This window comes from Egretta garzetta, unplaced genomic scaffold (genome assembly GCF_000687185.1).
Source record: "Egretta garzetta isolate BGI_Z169 unplaced genomic scaffold, ASM68718v1 scaffold403, whole genome shotgun sequence".
Classification (NCBI taxonomy): domain Eukaryota; kingdom Metazoa; phylum Chordata; class Aves; order Pelecaniformes; family Ardeidae; genus Egretta; species Egretta garzetta.
The window spans coordinates 634,142-654,725 of NW_009259240.1; the positions used below are offsets into that span (position 1 = coordinate 634,142).

A 20,584-nucleotide genomic window follows, 5' to 3' on the forward strand; every position below is an offset into this window, starting at 1 on the left:
TTAGAAAGAAAAAATTATTCCCTCTTGTGCTACTAATACTTATTTTCTGTCCTCATTTTTATTCAGAATGCAACAAGATAAAAATATATGCCTGGAACTAAATTAAGGGTTTAGTAAAGAATTTAAAGACTATTGCTTCTTAGAACCACTACAAAATATTAAAAACACCTTCCAGCAGTTACTTACAAACAACTGATGTAATTAAGCCAGGAAAACCTCTGTCACAGCTAGCTGACAGAACTGCCATCCAAAAGACTCTGTTTTTTACACTATTCCAAACACACAAATGTTATTTTAATCTAAGTGTCCAGCCTCTCTGAAACTGGGCCACTTAAAGGTTCTAAGCTAGTTTTTCAAATCTGAAGTTTGCATCTTTTGAGAGCTACAAGTCTAGCCTGTATTAATGGCAAATATGAAGGTACATGTTTGACTTGCTATAAGCATCCTATTCCCAATGCTGTCTTCCTTTAATTTCTCACCTGCTCTGGCACTCTGAAATCACACTTTGCCAGTGTGGTGGTGCTTATCAGTATTCTATTGTATAATATACTGTTAGTATATTATAATATAATAATATACATTTATTATTATAAATAACTTCCTCTAATAATAATAAATCTACGTTTACAGGGAAATAAATGAAAGTCCAGATGGTAGAAGGAAAAATGATGATCAGGCTACTGTACTTTACCTGCTGAGACAAAGACAATTCACCAGTCCTGGGCTGACAGATAAACTGCTTAAGAGCTCCTTTTTGAATTTAAAGCCACTCAGTTTTACACAGATTCACCACCTACCATAGAACAAAACTGTCAGTTCACAGATTGTACTGGCTAACTAGGTTTTATGTCAGCATTAAAGAACTGTTCTCAAGAACAGATATTTGTAAAATATGAAAGGGAAAAATTACACATTCACAGTAATTTTAAGTAATTTACAGTCAAATTAATTTTTTTCTTTATCTCAATGGCCAATTAGCTATATATGAAACACAAATTCACATTCCACTCTAATGCACTAAATGTGGCCACCTGTAGTAATATAACAGTTATGAATCAACAGGCAATATTTATAAGGCATACAGAAACTTTAAATGGTATCTTATGGCATGGAACAGATTTCTTTACTAGTGACAACACTATTTAGATTACAGTCTCCTATCTAACAAGAGATACTTCATTCCGTCATGCAAGTATTTGACTATTTTTGTATTAGTCCACAACCCATTAAAATAAAGTTTTCAAGAGACAGAATCACAGGTGCCAATTTGCCATCAACTAGAGCAACATCAATTGTAAAGACAGGTTTCATTCTTTTGTGTGACCAAGGTAATGGGAGATGGCCGCAGGATTACCTCCAGGATGACTGACAGCCTAGATGCAGTTACAGCAAAGCCTTTCAAATTAATCGTATTTTCAGCATTGCTACTAGAAGCACAGAAGTTTATTGTATTTTCTTAAACAGGAAAGCAAAAGAAAAAAAAAAAAACAAACCCGAAGTCAAAGCAGAAGCAAGAAGCTCATCACCTCCTGAAGGTTCAAGAACTATGTAAAAAACAGGATCACAGTGGCAATACTAAGGAACTGTCCTCCTGTTAATGACAGGTCTTCTATCACGATACAATGGTCCCTTCCCTTTTAGTGTTATGTTATGCTCAGAGCAAAACTGGGAAGTCCATCACACATTGATGAAAACTGTGGGGAAAAAGGAGATGACACCAGCATATTATTACCCATCCTCACTGACAAATGCTACAGTAGCCAAGAAAAACATTAGACACTTTTGATAAGTCTCACTCAAAGTGTTTCTGAACAGCCAAAAAATTTTATTAAATCCCTGCCACCTCCAACAGGCTTCCCTTTTAATTGCTTCTTGATTTGACGTTCTTTTGATTGAGATGCAAACATTGACTTCTGTGCTGTTTCCAAATTATTTCATTTCCAATGTGCTTGATAAAAACTAGGTAATTTCAAAATACCCTTTAAGCTGGAAGTGCTGCAGAAACACTACACCTTTGCAGCCTATATCCTCCAATATTTACTAGCCAAATTATAATCCAAACTGTATCAAGAACCACACCCGTTTTGCCATAAAGTTCTATTAGGTTTGCAACTTTGTAATACAGTGAAGAACTGCATTATTGAAGACTTACTATGATTCTCTAAAATGCTAATCCTGTTGTAAACCACCTTCATAGAGAGATTTATATATTTTCCCTCATGGAGCTTGGATAGCAGTCAACAGCAACAGTAAAATTATTTTATCCATTCTAAATTTTATTAAGTACCATAGAGCAAAAGGAAAAAGTATGTTTGAGTTCAGTTGCTTTCAGGAGAGCTTTAAGTCATAACTAGAAGGAGAATCAAAGGATTAAAGCAATACAAGAAGAGAGGCATAAGCAAACATAATGATAAATTATAATTTATTCCAATCAAAAATAAAGGAACAGGCTGTTACACAGTCTTCTGTGGTGTGCAGTTCAAAGACTTGCTCTAACCTCGGTCACAGAGCTGAATACACACCAACTGCAAATAAAGGCAACAGTAGATTAACAACCTACCCCAGTTCAATTACAGTGAAAAGTATGACTCTGTAGTAACTGATATATGCTAGTTCCTTCCCCTAAGCAAACATGAAGCTCCTTACCATACCCCTCAAGGGTAAACTATAATTAGCCCACATTTATCATAGGGTAGGATCATATACTTAGGTAGCACCCATTACAGCAATACTTTGTGGTATATTAACTTGCATACCACCCTCAGCTGAGACACAGCTGATAAGTTTTGCATGCCTAAAATATTACAAATGCAAAACTTAACATGTTAATTTATACTACTACTCCTTCTTTTTAGTATTATTTTCACAAAGGTAACAAAACCAAAACCATTTTATTTCACACATGCAGCCAACAAGTGTTAGGAAGTGTTACAGTTAGAAAGCATCTCCAAAGACATTTCTGAAACAACACTTTGGAAGTGTTGACAAAATGTTTTGACGTCTTTGAAATTCTCCACACGAGTACCCCTTTTTCTCTTTAGCTGAAAGTGTTCACCAACTTCCATTTAGAAAGAAAAATACTGAGAGTTTTGCCCTTTGTGAAACAAAGGTCAGCTATCTCTAACATACACCTCTTAACCTAGTCAGCTCCATTCCCTTCCAAAAGTTGACTGGCAGTCCTTTGAACTTGCCACAAACACAGAACATGCTTATAAACAGTAAAAAGTGAGCTCCCCTCTAGCTACACATTGTGACATTTCTGGAAAGGAAGCAGGTCATAGCTTGCAATGGCTCATTTTGGAATGAGGTAGAATGGTGAAGAATCCGATAGAAGTTTTAGTAAACCTTAACTTACAAAGTAGCTATCTTTCCATGAACTTCTCATGACACAGGTTTCTAGACTCAGGACAGATTTCTAAGAACTGGTATCCCATTTAGCACAGCTCATTCCTCTGGCACAGCTTTAAGAAGGAAGCTGCACATGACAATTAAGAGTTCTAGAGAACCTGAAGGATGAGGTGTTAAGTGACTACAAATGCACCACAATTTGTTAAGGTTCACTTTCACCTGTGCCGATTCAATGGTTTGAGGCAGATCCTGTGACACACACCCTAAGCTTCAGCACAGCAACCACCACACTCATTTTGCTCCTTCTAATACAGCAGGCTTACCCTCTCTAAGTGCTCCTTCCACACGCTGAAGTTTATTTGCCACGTGGATTCTGACACACTTTCAGTACTTCATAGGCTTCAGAAAGGAAATATTAGCAAGTATTCAAAAAGCACCTTTTTATAACTCAAAACACAGACAGTGGGAGACAGCTCCACACTCATTTCAGTGCACAAAGGCAACTCAACTTCACAGAAGCCCTCTTCCACTCTGCCACCCTCCATACTGGCCACAAAAAAGACCAGAGAGATGTCACTGCCTATGAAGAACACAGAGAATGGAAGTTCTTTTAGTAGGCAAAGGTAAAGACTATCCCTTGATTCACCAGTGTTGCCTCCTCTTGAAATAAAAACATCAGCAAATCCAATTTCCAGTCAATATCATTTTCCTTATGTCTAGTGTCTCTGAAATATTATAATACTTTTTATGAATAACTTATTTAACTTAACTTGGCTAGGGATGCAAAGAATAATAAAAAGGGATTCTACAGGTATATCAGCCGGAAAAGGAAGGTTAAAGAGAGTGTACCCCCGCTGATAAGCGAGACCGGCAGGCTGGTAACAGCAGATGAGGAGAAGGCTGAGGTACTCAACAACTTTTTTGCCTCAGTCTTCACTGGCAGCCTCTCTCCTCACCCCTCTCGAGTTGATGGATGGCATGAGGAGGCCTGGGAGGGCAAAACCCCTCCTGCTGTAGGAGAAGACCAGGTTCGTGACCACCTGAGGAACCTGAATACACAGAAGTCCATGGGACCTGATGAGATGCATCCCAGAGTCCTGAGGGAATTGGCCGATGTAGTCGCTAAGCCACTCTCCATAATATTTGAAAAGTCATGGCAGTCAGGTGAAGTCCCTGGTGACTGGAAGAAGGGCAACGTTGTGCCCATTTTCAAAAAGGGTAGAAAGGAAGACCCTGGGAACTACCGACCTGTCAGCCTCACCTCTGTGCCTGGGAAGATCATGGAACAGATCCTCCTAGAAGCTATGCTAAAGCACATGGAGGCCAGGGAGATAATTCGAGATAGCCAGCATGGCTTCACCAAGGGCAAGTCCTGCCTGACAAACCTGGTGACTTTCTATGATGGAGTGACAGCATCAGTGGACAAGGGACAACCAACAGACGTCATCTATCTGGACTTCTGCAAGGCCTTTGACACGGTCCCCCACAACATCCTTCTCTCTAAATTGGAAAGCTATGGATTTGATGGGTGGACTGTTCGGTGGATAAGGAACTGGCTGGATGGTCGTGTCCAGAGGGTAGTGGTCAACGGCACAATGTCCGGATGGAGACCGGTGACAAGTGGTGTCCCTCAGGGGTCCGTACTAGGACCGGTGCTGTTCAACATCTTCATCAATGACTTGGACAGTGAGATAGAGTGCACCCTCAGCAAGTTTGCAGATGACACCAAGCTGAGTGGTGCGGTTGACACACCAGAAGGCCGGGATGTCATCCAGAGGGACCTGGACAGGCTGGAGAGGTGGGCCTGTGTGAACCTCATGAGGTTCAACAAGGCCAAGTGCAAGGTCCTGCACCTGGGATGGGGTAACCCCCAGTATCAATACAGCCTGGGGGGAGAAAGGATTGAGAGCAGCCCTGCCGAGAGGGACTTGGGGGTGCTGGTGGATAAAAAGCTGGACATGAGCCGGCAATGTGCCCTGGCAGCCCAGAAGGCCAACCGTACTCTGGGCTGCATCAGGTGACAATTAAGAGTTCTAGAGAACCTGAAGGATGAGGTGTTAAGTGACTACAAATGCACCACAATTTGTTAAGGTTCACTTTCACCTGTGCCGATTCAATGGTTTGAGGCAGATCCTGTGACACACACCCTAAGCTTCCGCACCGCAACCACCACACTTGTTTTGCTCCTTCTAATCACACCCTAAGCTTCAGCACAGCAACCACCACACTCGTTTTGCTCCTTCTAATACAGCAGGCTTACCCTCTCTAAGTGCTCCTTCCACACGCTGAAGTTTATTTGCCACGTGGATTCTGACACACTTTCAGTACTTCATAGGCTTCAGAAAGGAAATATTAGCAAGTATTCAAAAAGCACCTTTTTATAACTCAAAACACAGACAGTGGGAGACAGCTCCACACTCATTTCAGTGCACAAAGGCAACTCAACTTCACAGAAGCCCTCTTCCACTCTGCCACCCTCCATACTGGCCACAAAAAAGACCAGAGAGATGTCACTGCCTATGAAGAACACAGAGAATGGAAGTTCTTTTAGTAGGCAAAGGTAAAGACTATCCCTTGATTCACCAGTGTTGCCTCCTCTTGAAATAAAAACATCAGCAAATCCAATTTCCAGTCAATATCATTTTCCTTATGTCTAGTGTCTCTGAAATATTATAATACTTTTTATGAATGGTTACTGCTTTGTAGGTAGAAGTGGAAATCTCTTCCTTTCAGACATTAGTATTTCTTAAATGTGTACTTCCATAAGGCATGTTTCTGAAAAAAGTATTAACAAGTCAAATTCCAAATCTAAATGACAAGTCATATTTCAGATTGACAAACGTCATAATGATGAGCAGTATCTCATTTTCTTGAAAACCAAAAGGTGAGTATATTTAAGATAGGAAGCCAGATAGCTTCAGACAGATCCATCCAGACTGATGCAGCCAAGGACAGGTCTACAGCATGTTGCTATAGAAACTGAGTAAAACCATTCCCTTTGGGCATTTAAAAAAAAAAAACAAAAAAAACCCAAAAAAAAACCAAAACCAAAAACCAGTAAAAAAAACCAACCAAAAACCCACCACATTTTAAATACAATACTTCTTCCAGCTGTAAAACGTGGCACATAGTTTACAACCTAGTAAATGTTGTATGGAAATGCATTTAGAGCATCCCTGTACTGTAAACTCTAATGTGAAGAATAAACCCTGAATATGTTACATTATGCAGCCATTCTTTTCATGTTTATTTACATGTTTTACCATAACTTGGGAAAGTACTACTAATTGTACTACTATAGTAACACCTGAACAGAGAACCCAAAACTTAAGGTAGACTTAAGCTTCCATGCATAACAACTGTTAAGTTGGTACAAGATCTTGACCTGTAAAATTACCTAAGCTGCATAAAAACACATTCCTTCAATGAAGCCATAGGTTTCATCCAGCGTATCCACAGATCTTTTAATCACTTCTTTAACTGCAGCAATCCCTAACTGACTTGAAGCACTACAGTAACAGCTGATAGATGTCATAAAAACAAGCCAATGAAGTTAAGAGTATCCAGGAGGAGGGTGTCACAGTGCACAGTACGTGTGTGGCCTTTCCAGCTTTGCATTTAAACCGTACTTCCAAGGTGCAGATAGCTTGTCCAGACCCTTCTCCTCGTGAGCAAAACCATGAAATTCAACAGTCCAAGACTTGACACTTGTGGTCTTTCACATTCTTCCCAGCAACTTAAACAGGTTCCTGGAAAGTCACGTCTGCAGGCACTATCGCTTTCAGTTTTCATCTGCAGAAGCATCAGATTCTAAGTCAGACACTTATCATCCCCCTTTCAAAAAACCTTAATCTTTAGACAGTGCAGTACATACACTGACCCACCCATTTCATGCCATCTCTCTCAAACTCTCCGGTTGCTCAAAAAAAAGGGTAAGCACCTCATAAGAAAGTTTTTCTTCTGCTCTCCAGCACCCCATTTCATTTAATGTCCATGAGGGTGTCCAAACTCTCCATCTTCCTACTAACAAATGAAGTTTTCTTTACCAAAAGATTGACTATTTCAGTAATTACCTGCTAGATGATGGGGTTTTCTCTCTTACACTATTTATTAACCCAGCAGCGCTTACATGAGAATAGAAAATTACAAGGTTTTGTTCATGTATTTGCACTTTGGTCCAGTGCAGCAGTAAAAAGACGACAGACACACAGCAGATGAGCCATGTGGTGTTTGCCCAGGTCTAGCTAACCTCTGTAGAATCAACAACTCTGAATTCACAGGGCAATGGGGGACAGAACTCAAGAGGTCCATGTAGTTCATCGTCATGCCCAAGGCAAGATCCAGAAACTGATAGCATTCAGATAGAGGCTCGAATACCCGTCCATAAAACCTGTAACACAATTTCCCCAGTAACTTCTTCCCTCAGCAGATTCCCTCTTATCAACCCACGAACATCTGTACATTTTTCCCATGAACTAACATTGAGCATTAATAAAGAGGTTTCTTATAAATTAATAGAGTAACATATTTAACAAGATTAGCACCTTGTTTCTTCAGGAAAAAAAAGCACTTTCTCTGCAAAAGGCACGTAAGATTTAACATTTTCAGCAACTATTTTCAGTGTTACTAAATTGTACAGACAGGAGTCCATACTCAAGAGAACATCCCTTCCCCACACTGTATAGCTAGTCAGGTGAGAGAAGATTACTCCTACAAGTCACGTGTAACAGCTTAGGCTCTTCATACACAAGATACCAGAGATTAAATATTGATTTTACATTATATACATTCATTACCACTAGGCACACTCAACTCCTTTTAGCTGAACTATGGCCATTAATTTGATTAGTCGTAACTCATGACGAAGACGAAATTACCACAAAAAAGCCTGCAATAAGTTTTATAACATCTCTGCAACATCATACTGCTTCCTTTAAATACTTACCCACAGGTCATGCAAGTTTCGCACAGTGTATGTGGGCTGTACTTCAGCTACATATCCCACAGCCTGTCCAATATTGAAAATGTCAGTTGGATACATTTCTTTCTATACAACTTTCTCTAATATTCCATAAAATTAAGCTTTTTCTTTTTGCACCCTTTCATAAGTATCATCTCTCATGTTTCTTCATGCTCTGTTCACCAACATATCCTCCGAGTTGAAACTGCCTTTGTAAATACATTTTTAAAAAGCCAAAACTCACATCTGGAATTGCCTGTATTAAAACACTTGGCACAAAATTCAAGAATGACAGTTTTGGGAATGAGGTCCTACACTTGCCACATAACTTTTTGAGAAGTTCCAACCATGCTTTCCCTATAGCATCTATATGGCATTCAAATAACAAGGAAGGCCATAGTGGGTTCCCATTATAGTCACAAGCACGCACAAGCAAGATGCACAGAACTGGTTTTAGAGGCACCTAAGCATAATCTGCTCTTTGGAAGTACCCTGGCATTTCTTCTTCAATTAGGCAGAAAAAAATTGGATCCAATCTAATAACTTAAACAGCTGAAAGTTCTTTGCTTGTAATGCCAGGTTCTTTCCAGTGCCCTGATTTCTCTTTTGTAAAGCATAAACTAGATGCTTGTTAACTGTACTCACTTTCTTTGCTTACAGGTGGCACAGGGACTAATGCTGAGTCAGCAGAACCTATGCACTAACTTTGCACCAGGACTCTATGGTGTTAGAGCAGGGAGGTTTGGGCAAATCACAGAAAGAAGAACTCTAAATACTGCTGCACTTCACATGAAGTGCGATGTTGTATCATTGCAGACTTCCTTGTCTAACCCCAAACACAGCATTATTTGACAGCAAATAGCACACTTGGATCGTTTCTTGATATTAGCGACAATAACAGTTTCTAAATGTGTTTTAAAGTGCATCCTTACTGATTCTGCACAAAACCAGCCATTAGATGTCTGGCTTTCATGCAGAATTCATCCAGGTCAATTCATTTTCTGATAAGCAACTTCTCCTGACCTGAGAATACATTTAAGGTATATCTGTTAAAACATTAAACACTGCTGTTGAGAGAGGGCTGCACAGTAACAGTGTAAAGCATCTAATACACAAATGAAGTTACTGACAACTCTCAATCCTGACAGCCTGCAAGAACTAAGGAACAAGTTTCTTTGCATCTTAGAACATTATGTAACAAAATTGGAGATAATCTATAAATAAAGATGTCTTGCTCTTAATCTTGTTAAGGAACCCTTACTTCCAGGAAAGAGCTGTACTGTCCTAGGTATGTTTTAATGCTTTTTTTATAAGCCAAAGCAGTAGGAAAATAACACATTAATTTGCAGCTATGATTCTGATGAATCATTCATTGCACTCAAAAATAAGGTTAGACAGATGAGTGCTAAACTTATGACAGCTCAACAGAGCTTTGCACTGGTGAAGCATGCAGCTGTGTTAACGTGGTAATCACAAAGAGCACCTTTCTCAGAGAAAAAGTAAACTGCTCTAAGACCTTTCAACACAGGGAGAGAATTCATATGTCAGGACAGCCCATAAAGAAGTGCTAGCCATTCTCCTTAGCACCTGCAGCTTTACTCTCAAGCCTCACAGGCAGAAGCAGGGATATGAAGTGGTATGTTACAGCCCCCTCCTCCTCCTCTGGATCCCTTGAGGACTTAATGAGCAGGCACAGGAACCAGAATAGTGCCTACCTGCTAAAAAAAACCCAATCACATACAAAAAAAAAACCAACAACAAAAATAAACAAAAAAACCCCCAAGAGTAATGGACTAGAATGGTCCTTCTGTTCTCCCCACACTGTTTCAGAGTGAAGTGCGAGCAGGCTGACCTTACGAAATCACTTTGAGCAACAAGGTATTGATCAGAAGTTCGTCTGCCAGAACTCTGAAGCTTGTAGAGACCAACCTCTTGTTCCTTCCTCACCAGAAAAAGAGCTTTAAAATGGCTCTGTTTAGAGGCAAGGAGAGGAGGGAAGACAGACAGGCTTTTGTGTTTGTTTTTTGTTTGGTTTAAGATATTTGATACAAACCTGCCACAGGAAGGAGGAATAAGAACTGATACACAGAAACAACAGATAGCTACCCAATGTCTGACTTGGCATTTTGCCAGTTTGATATGACTCACACAGACAATATTTCGATTAACAGAGGTTGGAAAAAGTTTAATATTTTATCTACTACAAGACCCATGACACACTGTAAATACACTGAAATCTACTGTAGTCTGACAAGAAAAAACTGGTTTCTGGGTTTTGTCAGGTATGTGTCTACTCATGCTGCAATGGGCTACAATGCAAAAGGAGCAGAAAGAAAAAAGCAGGCAAAAGCAACTCTCTTAATTTAAAACATTTCATTATCTTCTACACAAGGCTCTATTCTAATCCCTTACCAATTCTTTGGCTAAAAGAAAATTAGAATCACCAGAGTGGAGAGGGCCCTCCAGTCAGCATACACATCTCTTTTTCTGCAAATAAAGTACTGCTGGAGATTTGATCATGAATCACTGCAGTTTGTCTTTACCACAACTGAAAATGTGACTGCATAAAGGCAGCAAAGCTGATATTCACCAACCCAGCTACGAAATACACAGTGTCAGGCAAGACGTGGTGATGTTTCTGCTTGTGGGTGACAGTCAACTCTCAACACTTCCCTTGTGCTGTTCTGGTGACCCCACATAACTATATTAAGTGACTAACATGTTATGTTTGCATGTCCATATGGTACCAGAATGCCAGTAATTTTTCCTCATAAATACATTTTCCCAGGTGATTAAGAGCAGTGGTTTAAACTAAAGAGAACCATGTCTCCTGCAAAGAAATATTTTTTTCATCCTTGCCCAATGCAAGTTTCTAAGGTTTATCACTGAAATACCACCACAAAAATGGCTGATTCACCATTCACTATGGTGATGGAAACATTTGTTAGCCAATGGTTATAGGAAGATGGCTTAAGTTGCTTAGGCCACGGCCTCCTAAAGTAAAGTAGCTGCTGACAGGTAAAGCATCTGAGCCCTTCCTATGCCTGCCCCCTTTCCCACCCTTCTAACTTTTCTCCCTTTGCAGTCATTCTGAATGTTAAATTCAGTATCAGAACAGCCATCTTTTAACCTGTCCATACAGCTAAAACATAACAGGTTGAAAACATCTACCACAATAAGATGATCCATCAATTCTTTTCTGTAAAACGATAATTTCCACTTACTTAAAACACCCTGACTTCTCAGCATTCCTGACCTGAAACAAATGGACAAGCACATTTATAAATACAGTGGTAACTGTAAAAACAAAGCCAAAGGGGGAATTGATTTTGCCCACAGTGGAGGAGAATAAACAGCATCACATTTAGACCTTCTGGAAAACTGAATACACAGGCAGTAAATGGAAACAAGTAAAAGGCAGCAATCTTTTTTACACATCTATTTATGTAAAGAGGCCTATCTCACAAGCCCACATTGGCCTTGTAAATTCTTGTAAGCTCTCCTCTGCCATTTCTTTAAAAAAAATTAAACAAAAGCCAAAAAAACCACAAACTGCAGATATGATGAAGACATTACACACTGCAAAACATTAAAAAGTTCAACCCTCAAAACAGTCCAATCTTCCCCATTCCTGACATTCTGCAGATGCATGAAGCCTGAAATTCAAGATTAAGAAAATAAACTTGTCCACAAGAAAACAAACCATTAGTGTGTCCAGTCAACTTGTTCTAAAAGCCAACTATAAATATTAGTGTCCCAGTATCCCAGAGACAGCCTGTAGAGCTTCTGCGGCAGAGGCGACGTACACAAGGCTGTACTACCGCAGCCTAGTCTTGAGCCGCCCATGCCAAGCAACTCAAACCGATCACCTTCCTAATGATGCCAGATCTGCCTGATTTGCCTGCTTCAACTGATTCACAGAAAATCAAGCCCATCTATTTACAAGTCTGTGTTATAATTTTAGCCTCAATGACTCTGGATGATTACACTAACATTGGAGTAAATAAAAACATAACACTACTGCCAAAGAACAGAACTAACACATAATCAAAACAGAAAGATTACGGGTGAACAGGCAACAAAGAACAGTAAATATTACTAATCAGATACCAGGCTGAGAGCCATAGCAAAAAAAAAAGACACTGAACTGATATGAAGCAGTAAGGCATAATAAATCAACCACGCTAATCACTAATTATTTACGTATTGTTATCTTATTGTTATCTTACTATTTTTAGCCAACTAATTTTTTCACAAAATGTACAAGAGCAGCCTGTCTGATAACATTAGCATAAACTTGAGGGAAAGATTCAAATTAGAGAACCACTGCTAAAAATTCTCACTGCAGAGGCATTCAAAACAGCTTTGCAATAGAAAATCCAGATGATCAGTATGGCTTTTCTCCACACATTCATTATGTCATTTTGTTTACAGAATATGGAAAAATAAATTAACACCTACCAACTGCAATACTGTAAAAGACACTGGTATGTTAGCTCTAGAACAGCTGCCATTTTACTTCATTACCTTAAAAACATTTATTAGGAGTGTAGATTAACATACTACAAGAAATGAAGTTTCTTAACTCTTCAGCTTCTGCTAGCAAAGCAAAGTTGAAGCCATCGACCACTTACAGTCTTAGCTTTCATTGTTCTCCTGATATAGTTGAAATCTGTCATATATTCCCTTAAGTAGTTCTTGATCTTTAAAAATAATTGCTACCGATGGGAATAATCCCAGAGAGATATCTGTGAAACAGCAACTTAAATCTTTGTGGGGAAAACTACCCCATAATAAAACTATCTCTGGTATGAAGAATTACCCAGAAACCCTATTTTAAGAAAGTGTCACATGCAAAAGCTTCAACAGTTCCAACCAAAGACTAATGTTGCTACCTGGAATTAATTACAGGAAGGAAAAAAACAACCTACATTCAGAAATAAATTGGTTTTGAATGTATTATCAGCCGTCTAATATATAAAATATATATGCCATTTTTTTCTGTTAAAAAAGATTACAAAGCCTGACAATATTTCTAAAATGAAACTATACTGTAGACTTTCCCAGTTGCTAACATTCTAAAAAACAAATGCAATAGAGCCAAGAATATCAAAGCAGACATGAGAACTTACCTGCTTTCTTACGGGTTGAAAAAAATCTAATCTATAGCAAGGCACAACATAGTAAAACAAAGATGCCCGATAGTAGCTTTTAAGTCAGAATTAAGCTTTGAACTTCACTGGCAATCATTAAAGCCATTAAAATTACTTAAATTCATACCTTAAATATTAGCCTACATTTCAGAACTTTGACTTTGTCTGTATGTCTCATTATTTGCAGCATTTTAACATACTTTAATACTTGCAAAAGTATGAACTACATTCCAGTGAAAAAAATATACATAAGTGGAGTTGACTGTGTGTTTCTCCTACATTTCTGGTGTTTTATTTCCCTTCTCACACCAGTTTTCTACTTGTGATCATTCAATTATCAAGTCTCATGGACAACTTCAGCAGCAAAATTGTAAAACACAAACACCAGCATAAAGTTTACCTATCCAAGCTTTCCAATCACTTTTCCATGGGCATGCCCTACATCCTTCCCTCTCCTCCTCTCACTGTATGATCTAGTTATATAGAATAGGCAGAATGCTCCAGTGCTTGCTAACTATGGCATATTTACTCCAATAAGATACAATCAGTCACAGAAGAAAAGCCAGAGAAAGCCCCTGCGCTCACCCTGCTTAAACTGTTTCTAGAATCTCTTGGCTTTGTTGTGAAAGGCTACCAAAAATACTCAGTACAACCCATAGCAAAACAAACAGACAAAGGAAAAAAAAACCCGAAAACTGTGTGCCATCCTCATCCAGTCTTTCCTCCCTGCAGCATGCTTGCGCTACCAACCCAACCATGAATTTACACAGCATGCCAAAATTGAAATAGGCCTATGCTGCAAGCCTTCTTTCTTGTTCCTAATGTTCCAAGTAGTTTCAGAAAATAGTAACAGAAAACTGACAGAGGCAGGATTCCTCACGGTTCCAACCACACATAATATATATGCCTAGTTTTGCGTTTATTTTGGTCATCTTCCTGCTCTGTCGACTTCAGCTTGATGCTAAATGATAAAGAAACAGATGATATCTGTGATATCAGTAGTATGGTAAGAGAATGTGCATTTGCCAACTATAGATAGAGACCTCAGACTATTCTAAATGCTAATGTGTTCAAAGTAATAAAAAAATCAGACATAATTCAAGGAAATATTGTTGAAACGGCAAGAAAAATATTGCCTCTACCAACTCAGGTAAATATTGCATCTACCAATTCGGGTCTCTGTCAGTAGTCCCCTTGTCACATACCAAAGATCCTGGGCTGAGAAAGTTACTTTGCAACAACTTCCATTTGTTTTCTTCTGGGTTGTTTCTGCTTGCAATCACTTTGTACACAGACTACTGAAAGTAAAGTTAACTTCTCAATACAATGGATAACATGTCCCATTGATTATTCTGGGGGAAGAGATGGTCTGAACTTCTTCACCTTTAGATGTCTGCATACAAAGTTTCTGAATAAAAAAAGGAACTGACTACAACAAGCAGAAAATTCTCTTAACATAAACTTCTGTTTATATTAAAGTTAACCACTACTTAGGCTCTACCTAGGCAAAACACACAGATTTAGAGACTGTTGTTGTGATTTAGGCCAAAAATTATTTACTACTCAGTAAGTGAATACTTGTGGAGGATTTTGGATATTTATTGCCTCTGCAATAGAAATAATTATTAATGCACAGAACACCACTAGTTTCCCCCCAAACCAGTCTGTAATAATCCAAAGAGATAAATATCTTTAATCATGTTTTTATTCTTACCTCAGCCTTTCTTCTTCTTTCTTACGAAGGCTGAAATCTCGCTGAACCACTTGGAGCACATGCTCTGCTTCTTCATCAGTCAAGCCAGAAAGATCCAGTTTTCTCCCCATTATATACTCTTTCCTGGATATGAATAACTATGTGGAATATCTGAAATCAGAAGCAGAAAAAAATGCAAAATAAATTGAAAACACTGATATTTTTCCCAAGCGAGTTGAAGTCAAAGGCACATCTGCCCAATAAAAAGAAAGTTGCTGCCATAAACATCAGAGAAGAAAAATCATAGAATCCTAGAATCATTTAGGTTAGAAAAGACCTTTAAAGTCATCAAGTCCAACTGTTAACCTAACACTGCCATCCCACCACTAAACCATGTCCCTAAGCGCCACATCTACACATCGTTTAAATCCCTCCAGGGATGGGGACTCAACCACTTCCCTGGGCAGCCTGTTCCAAAGTTTGAGAGGCCTTTTGGTGAAGAAATTTTTCCAACTATCCAATCTAAACCTCCCCTGGCACAACCTGAATGATAAATTCAGAATTATTTTTCAAGTTCCATGCACTGAAAGCAACCATCCCCAATTTAAAAAGAAATGCAAAAGATAAATTATTTGGGATATTAAATAATATTAAGGGAATACCTCAGTGTTGCCCTCAACAAGAAACTTATTAAACTAAGGCAAAATCAGGTTTAGACATTACTTATGATTTTATGCCATGAATTTGCAAAACTGTTTGCAACTGGGACTGCGTATGAACAGAGAACATACTCTCCTGTAACGCTCAAAAATATACCAACCAGGAATTATTTTAAAACACCATTAAAAAAAAAGTAAGGATATACATTTCAAATGCATTTCCCAGAGCGACTGGAAAGATTTAGATGTCACTACCACTACCACCATGATATCATTATTTTCCCTTTCTGTGAACAACAGTAGAGGAGAAAAAGTAGTATACAATGTTATGTGTGAATTGAAGGTACCATAAAGTTTGATCTAGAGCTTAGTCCATTTATTTCATTAAAGAATTATCAATTTCTTCTAATTAATTTTCTCATTGCTTTTATTAATTTTCTTGAATTTTAGTAAATTCAACTCTCAGTATTAATTTCTGTGATTTGATTTATGTAATTATTTGGGCAATCATAAAGGTGTCCATCTCCACATTAAGTTATGGTTTCAGAAACATCACAGTTTTTGCAGCTGTGTTATGAGCTCCTAGCAATGTATATGACAATTACAAACACACAAAAGTTCTTACATTACACAGAAGAGGCAACTATTACTGCCTCTCTATCCATGATGAGTGTCAAGTGAATGAGACTATGTAAAACACATAAGCTGGTTCTGTCTCAAAAAACCACCTCAGAGCAACACTGCTATGGCGTACAATTAAGTGCTCCAAATAGTATAGCAAGTAGAAGTATGAGGGGGGAAAAAACCCACCTTTATTTTCTAAACATAACAATTAATTTGTTACTTAGATGATGATGGGGAATGTCGTTGGTTGATTTTTGTTGTGTTTGGTTCTTTTTTTAATACACTATTCACCTTCCTCCAGTAATCTAATTACAGTTCTTCAAACAGGAAAAACATGTGGAAGGAGGGCATTGCTTATTTTTTCTATTTTGGTTAGGCTGTCAATGAAGTTTAGAATACACTCTTCATTCAAGGAAACAATGCTTCAACAAAAACAAGCAGATGGGATAGAAGCTCAGGTGAAATCAAGATGCATCTCCAGTGAGACACACGCTCACCGTACAGCTAACAAAGGTCGCAATGGAACAGTATGTTCTGGCTTGACTCTACTAAGGAAACTGAATAGGAACATCAACAATGAGTTAATAAAGGCTATAAAAATGTACTTCTAAATAAAATTACCCTGGTTTTTGTAGAAAAAAGTGCCAGAGAAACAAAAAGGACTATACATAGTCTTCACTAACACCACTTGCAAGGCCAAGAATGTATGTTAAAATTAAAGGTTGGCTAAAATATAGTGAGAAACAACTGGCAAGATTTTCTTCCATCCCACACACATAAATCATCCCAAAATTTTCACCAGAACATTAAGATTTTTCCCTGTCCCTTCATCCACAGTCCTTGACCCAAAGCCTCACTGGGCACTGGCAAGCATAAGAAATGGTGAGGTAGGGCTTACTGAGTGTACACCTACACATTGCAGCTCAAAGACAGAACAAGCGGTACCCTGGGACACATTCTTCCCTTCAGGTTTTGGGATACCTGTTCAGCTCTTCCCATGCAAAGCACTTCAGTGCAATGGCCTCCGACTTTCTAAAAGCATGGAAGGGCTCCACTACAGGAAAGCCGCATCCACAAGGAAGTAAGCAGGACTTTTCCAATTAACTTTCTTCATACCCGTACACTTTACATGAGAAACACAGGATATAAAATAAAAGGAAATGAAACTATTTTAAGCAATTGCTGGAGCCAGTAGAAACACCTCCATGGTAGGGCTACAGTTGTCTGAGACAAGACGATAAAGATACAAGGAGATCAAAGATGCCATTCCAGTTGTTCTTGAGCATCAAGTTAATTGTCATTAACACTGTCATAATAAGTTCTCCCTTCAGGTCTTCATCAAAATATTTTTGGAAACTTTGTCAAAATTAATACTATTCTTTCACACATACAAACTGTGGTCCATCAGTAAAGAAAATTATCCCTCTGATTCAGCCGCCACTGCCAATTGTGAGTGTATATTAGAAGGGGGAAATTAACCCCTAAATCTGGGGGTAAGTGGACAGCCCCATTACCTCTGACATTTTGGGGTCAGCAAAGACAATTTCAAGTATAAATATACTTTGGAATCACCAGCAACTTTAACTTTTGATTTTAATGTGGTTTATTTACCTATAAGACTCTTAGTCTGCATTTGAATATTACATTAACCTCTAAGGAACTCATGTGTTTTTTCCCAGGAAATAATTTTTCATCACATTACTAAATTAATTCTGATCTGGGAGTATCACAGCAGTTTATAAATATTTATAAACAATGCTCGAATGTCTTTTTTCAGTAGATCCGGATTACTCATTTTGGAAATACACAATGGCAAATCCTCTAGAGGAAGCGTAACAAACTACACTTTAAAAAAAAAAGACAACAAAGTAGTTTCTCAGCCTAAAATAACTTCTGGCCTCCACTGAAATAACTTACATGAGGCTGTTCAGATGTTTGTCTTCATGAGCAATACTTCTTTGCTAAATCTCAAACTGAATACAAAATTTAAGCTTTCAGATACATTAAAAGGAATAATATCATTCCCTAGAAAACTTTTGATCAACAAATTAACACACTAACAGGAAAGCCTAGGCTTACAGTACATGAATGGGTATTGTTCAAGTAATACTCTAATCTTAGTACTTCTTACAGTCTGTTTTAAAATCTAATTAAAACTTCCACATCAAAAACACTTCCTGAATTTAACCTGGGGGGGGAAGCCAACAAAAAACCCCAAACCCACCAAAACAACCACAGAACAAGCAAATGAAATGTTTTTCGAGAACTGCAAGCAATTCTTCTGAATTTTAAAACAGACAAGAGCATTAACACAAAAAATGAGGGCAAGTAGTGTATTTCCTAGTCACTCATATGACAGATAAGCTGTTTGCACTTGCAGCCTCAGCAGATCAGCGTTATAGGAGGGTGGGGAGAAAGCCTGCAATTTTTTTTTTTAAGTACCAATTTTAACACAGATTCTCTGCTTGACGAAGAGGAGACACATACAGTTAATTATCCAAATAATCAAACTGAGTATTATACAACATAGACAGTTTAATGCTGTAGCGAAGAAATCAGCACCTAGAGTGCTGCATCCAGTTTGGGCTCCCCAGTACAAGAAAGATATGGAGTTAGTGGAGCAAGTCCAGCTCAAGGCCACAAAGGTGATTAAGGTACTGGAGCATCTATCACAAGAGGAGATGCTGGAAGCACTAGGACTGCTCAGCCTGGAGAAGAGAAGGCTTGGTTGGGGGCTACAGAGTGTGTATCTGGAAGAGATCCTTCCAGTACCCTTGCACCGCAAACAAGAATATCCTACCATTTTTTCCATTTCTGAGCGAAATTTTTAATCAAGATATCACCTTTTTCCACAACACAGTATCATTTTTTCTTTAAAATACTGCTCCTGTGCATTAATGAAATGTGATACTTGAGGAGACAATACCACAAACTCCTTCAACCCAGCTATTTGCAACTGAAATACTTCATATAGAATACTTTTCCTTCATATGCTCTCAGCTTTAGAGTCACCAAACTAAACACCAGATCTTTTCTATTCTGTTCTGCTACTCTACCACTTCTACTGTTTTCCAGGTAGAAAAATCAAGAAGAAAAAAACTGCTAGTAATTATACCTTCAATTCTGTTACCAACCAACTCATCTTTACTTCAGCAGTCTGTCAGGACCTAAACAATACTGCTCGATCTGTGTTGTCATTATAATCTGGCATTTGACCAGCTTCTGCAGAAGTCTTAAGAAATTAGTACCTTAAGAAATTCTTTGTATAATCTTATTGGTGAACATTTTGCCCTTTTAAATCGTACAAGATGATAGCCATCTTTCTAAGCCAAAAAGGAAGACAAGTGCTTGTCTACAACAGAGGCCCTTGACCACACCTCATATTTTTAAAAAAGTTTTGTTTATTGAATATGCAAAAGAAGCAATCACATTGCCAGCACAAAGTCATTATATTAAATTTTTAATGTAAATGTCACAATGTGTATCACCTATAAATTATATAGCCACACACCTTATCTGGAGATAAAAATAAGGTCCGAGTGTTGAAAGCATAAAGGAGATTCTTGTGTTTTATGTCAACACACTTGAACAAGACAGACTTTAGCCAAAAGACAACATTTGAGAACATTACTGTCCAAAGTCCTTTCTACTACAGCTAGCACATCATCAAGTCTAAAATGAGGTATAATTAACATCATTCACAAATTTCTTAATCTTTTTTAAACTTCAAGTAAGTCTAGAAGCTGCAATAAACAACATTGTGGATATTCTTCCCTTTCGACTGGAAATAAACTGATGTCCCAAAATAACAAGTGGGAAAATACACTCATCAGAAATACAAAGCCACCTCTTCGGATGAAAAATCAAGCACAGTCCAACTGATTTCAACACACAGACTTGTATCTGGTGTGCCACATTTTAAATGAGATGCAAGACAAAGATCTCAAAGAGGATATCATTCTTTGCACCCTCACTGATTTTAACTGAGATTTACTGCACATATTTCCTGGTCTGTAAGCAAAGCAGAAAATTATCTTCCTTTCAGTCTTGTACTAATTTTATATGAGTTTTTTTTCCAGAAAACCAAACAGCTTTCAAGTTCCTGAGCAAAGCTAGGTTTGTTTCACTGGGGAGTGTGGGGGGTGAA

The 20,584-nt window shown here is 38.3% G+C and overlaps 1 protein-coding gene across 3 annotated transcripts in view; it reads right to left on the minus strand.

Moving 5' to 3' along the window:
- The window catches only part of LOC104123721 (myosin VIIA and Rab interacting protein), a 218,126-nt gene extending 202,841 nt beyond the window's left edge, over positions 1–15,285 (minus strand). For all 3 annotated transcript variants that reach the window (XM_035891597.1, XM_035891596.1, XM_035891598.1), the window contains exon 1: positions 15,176–15,285. In XM_035891597.1, coding sequence (XP_035747490.1) covers positions 15,176–15,285 — 110 coding nt within the window. The remainder of the gene's footprint in view (positions 1–15,175) is intronic.
- Between the last annotated feature and the right edge of the window lie 5,299 nt (positions 15,286–20,584).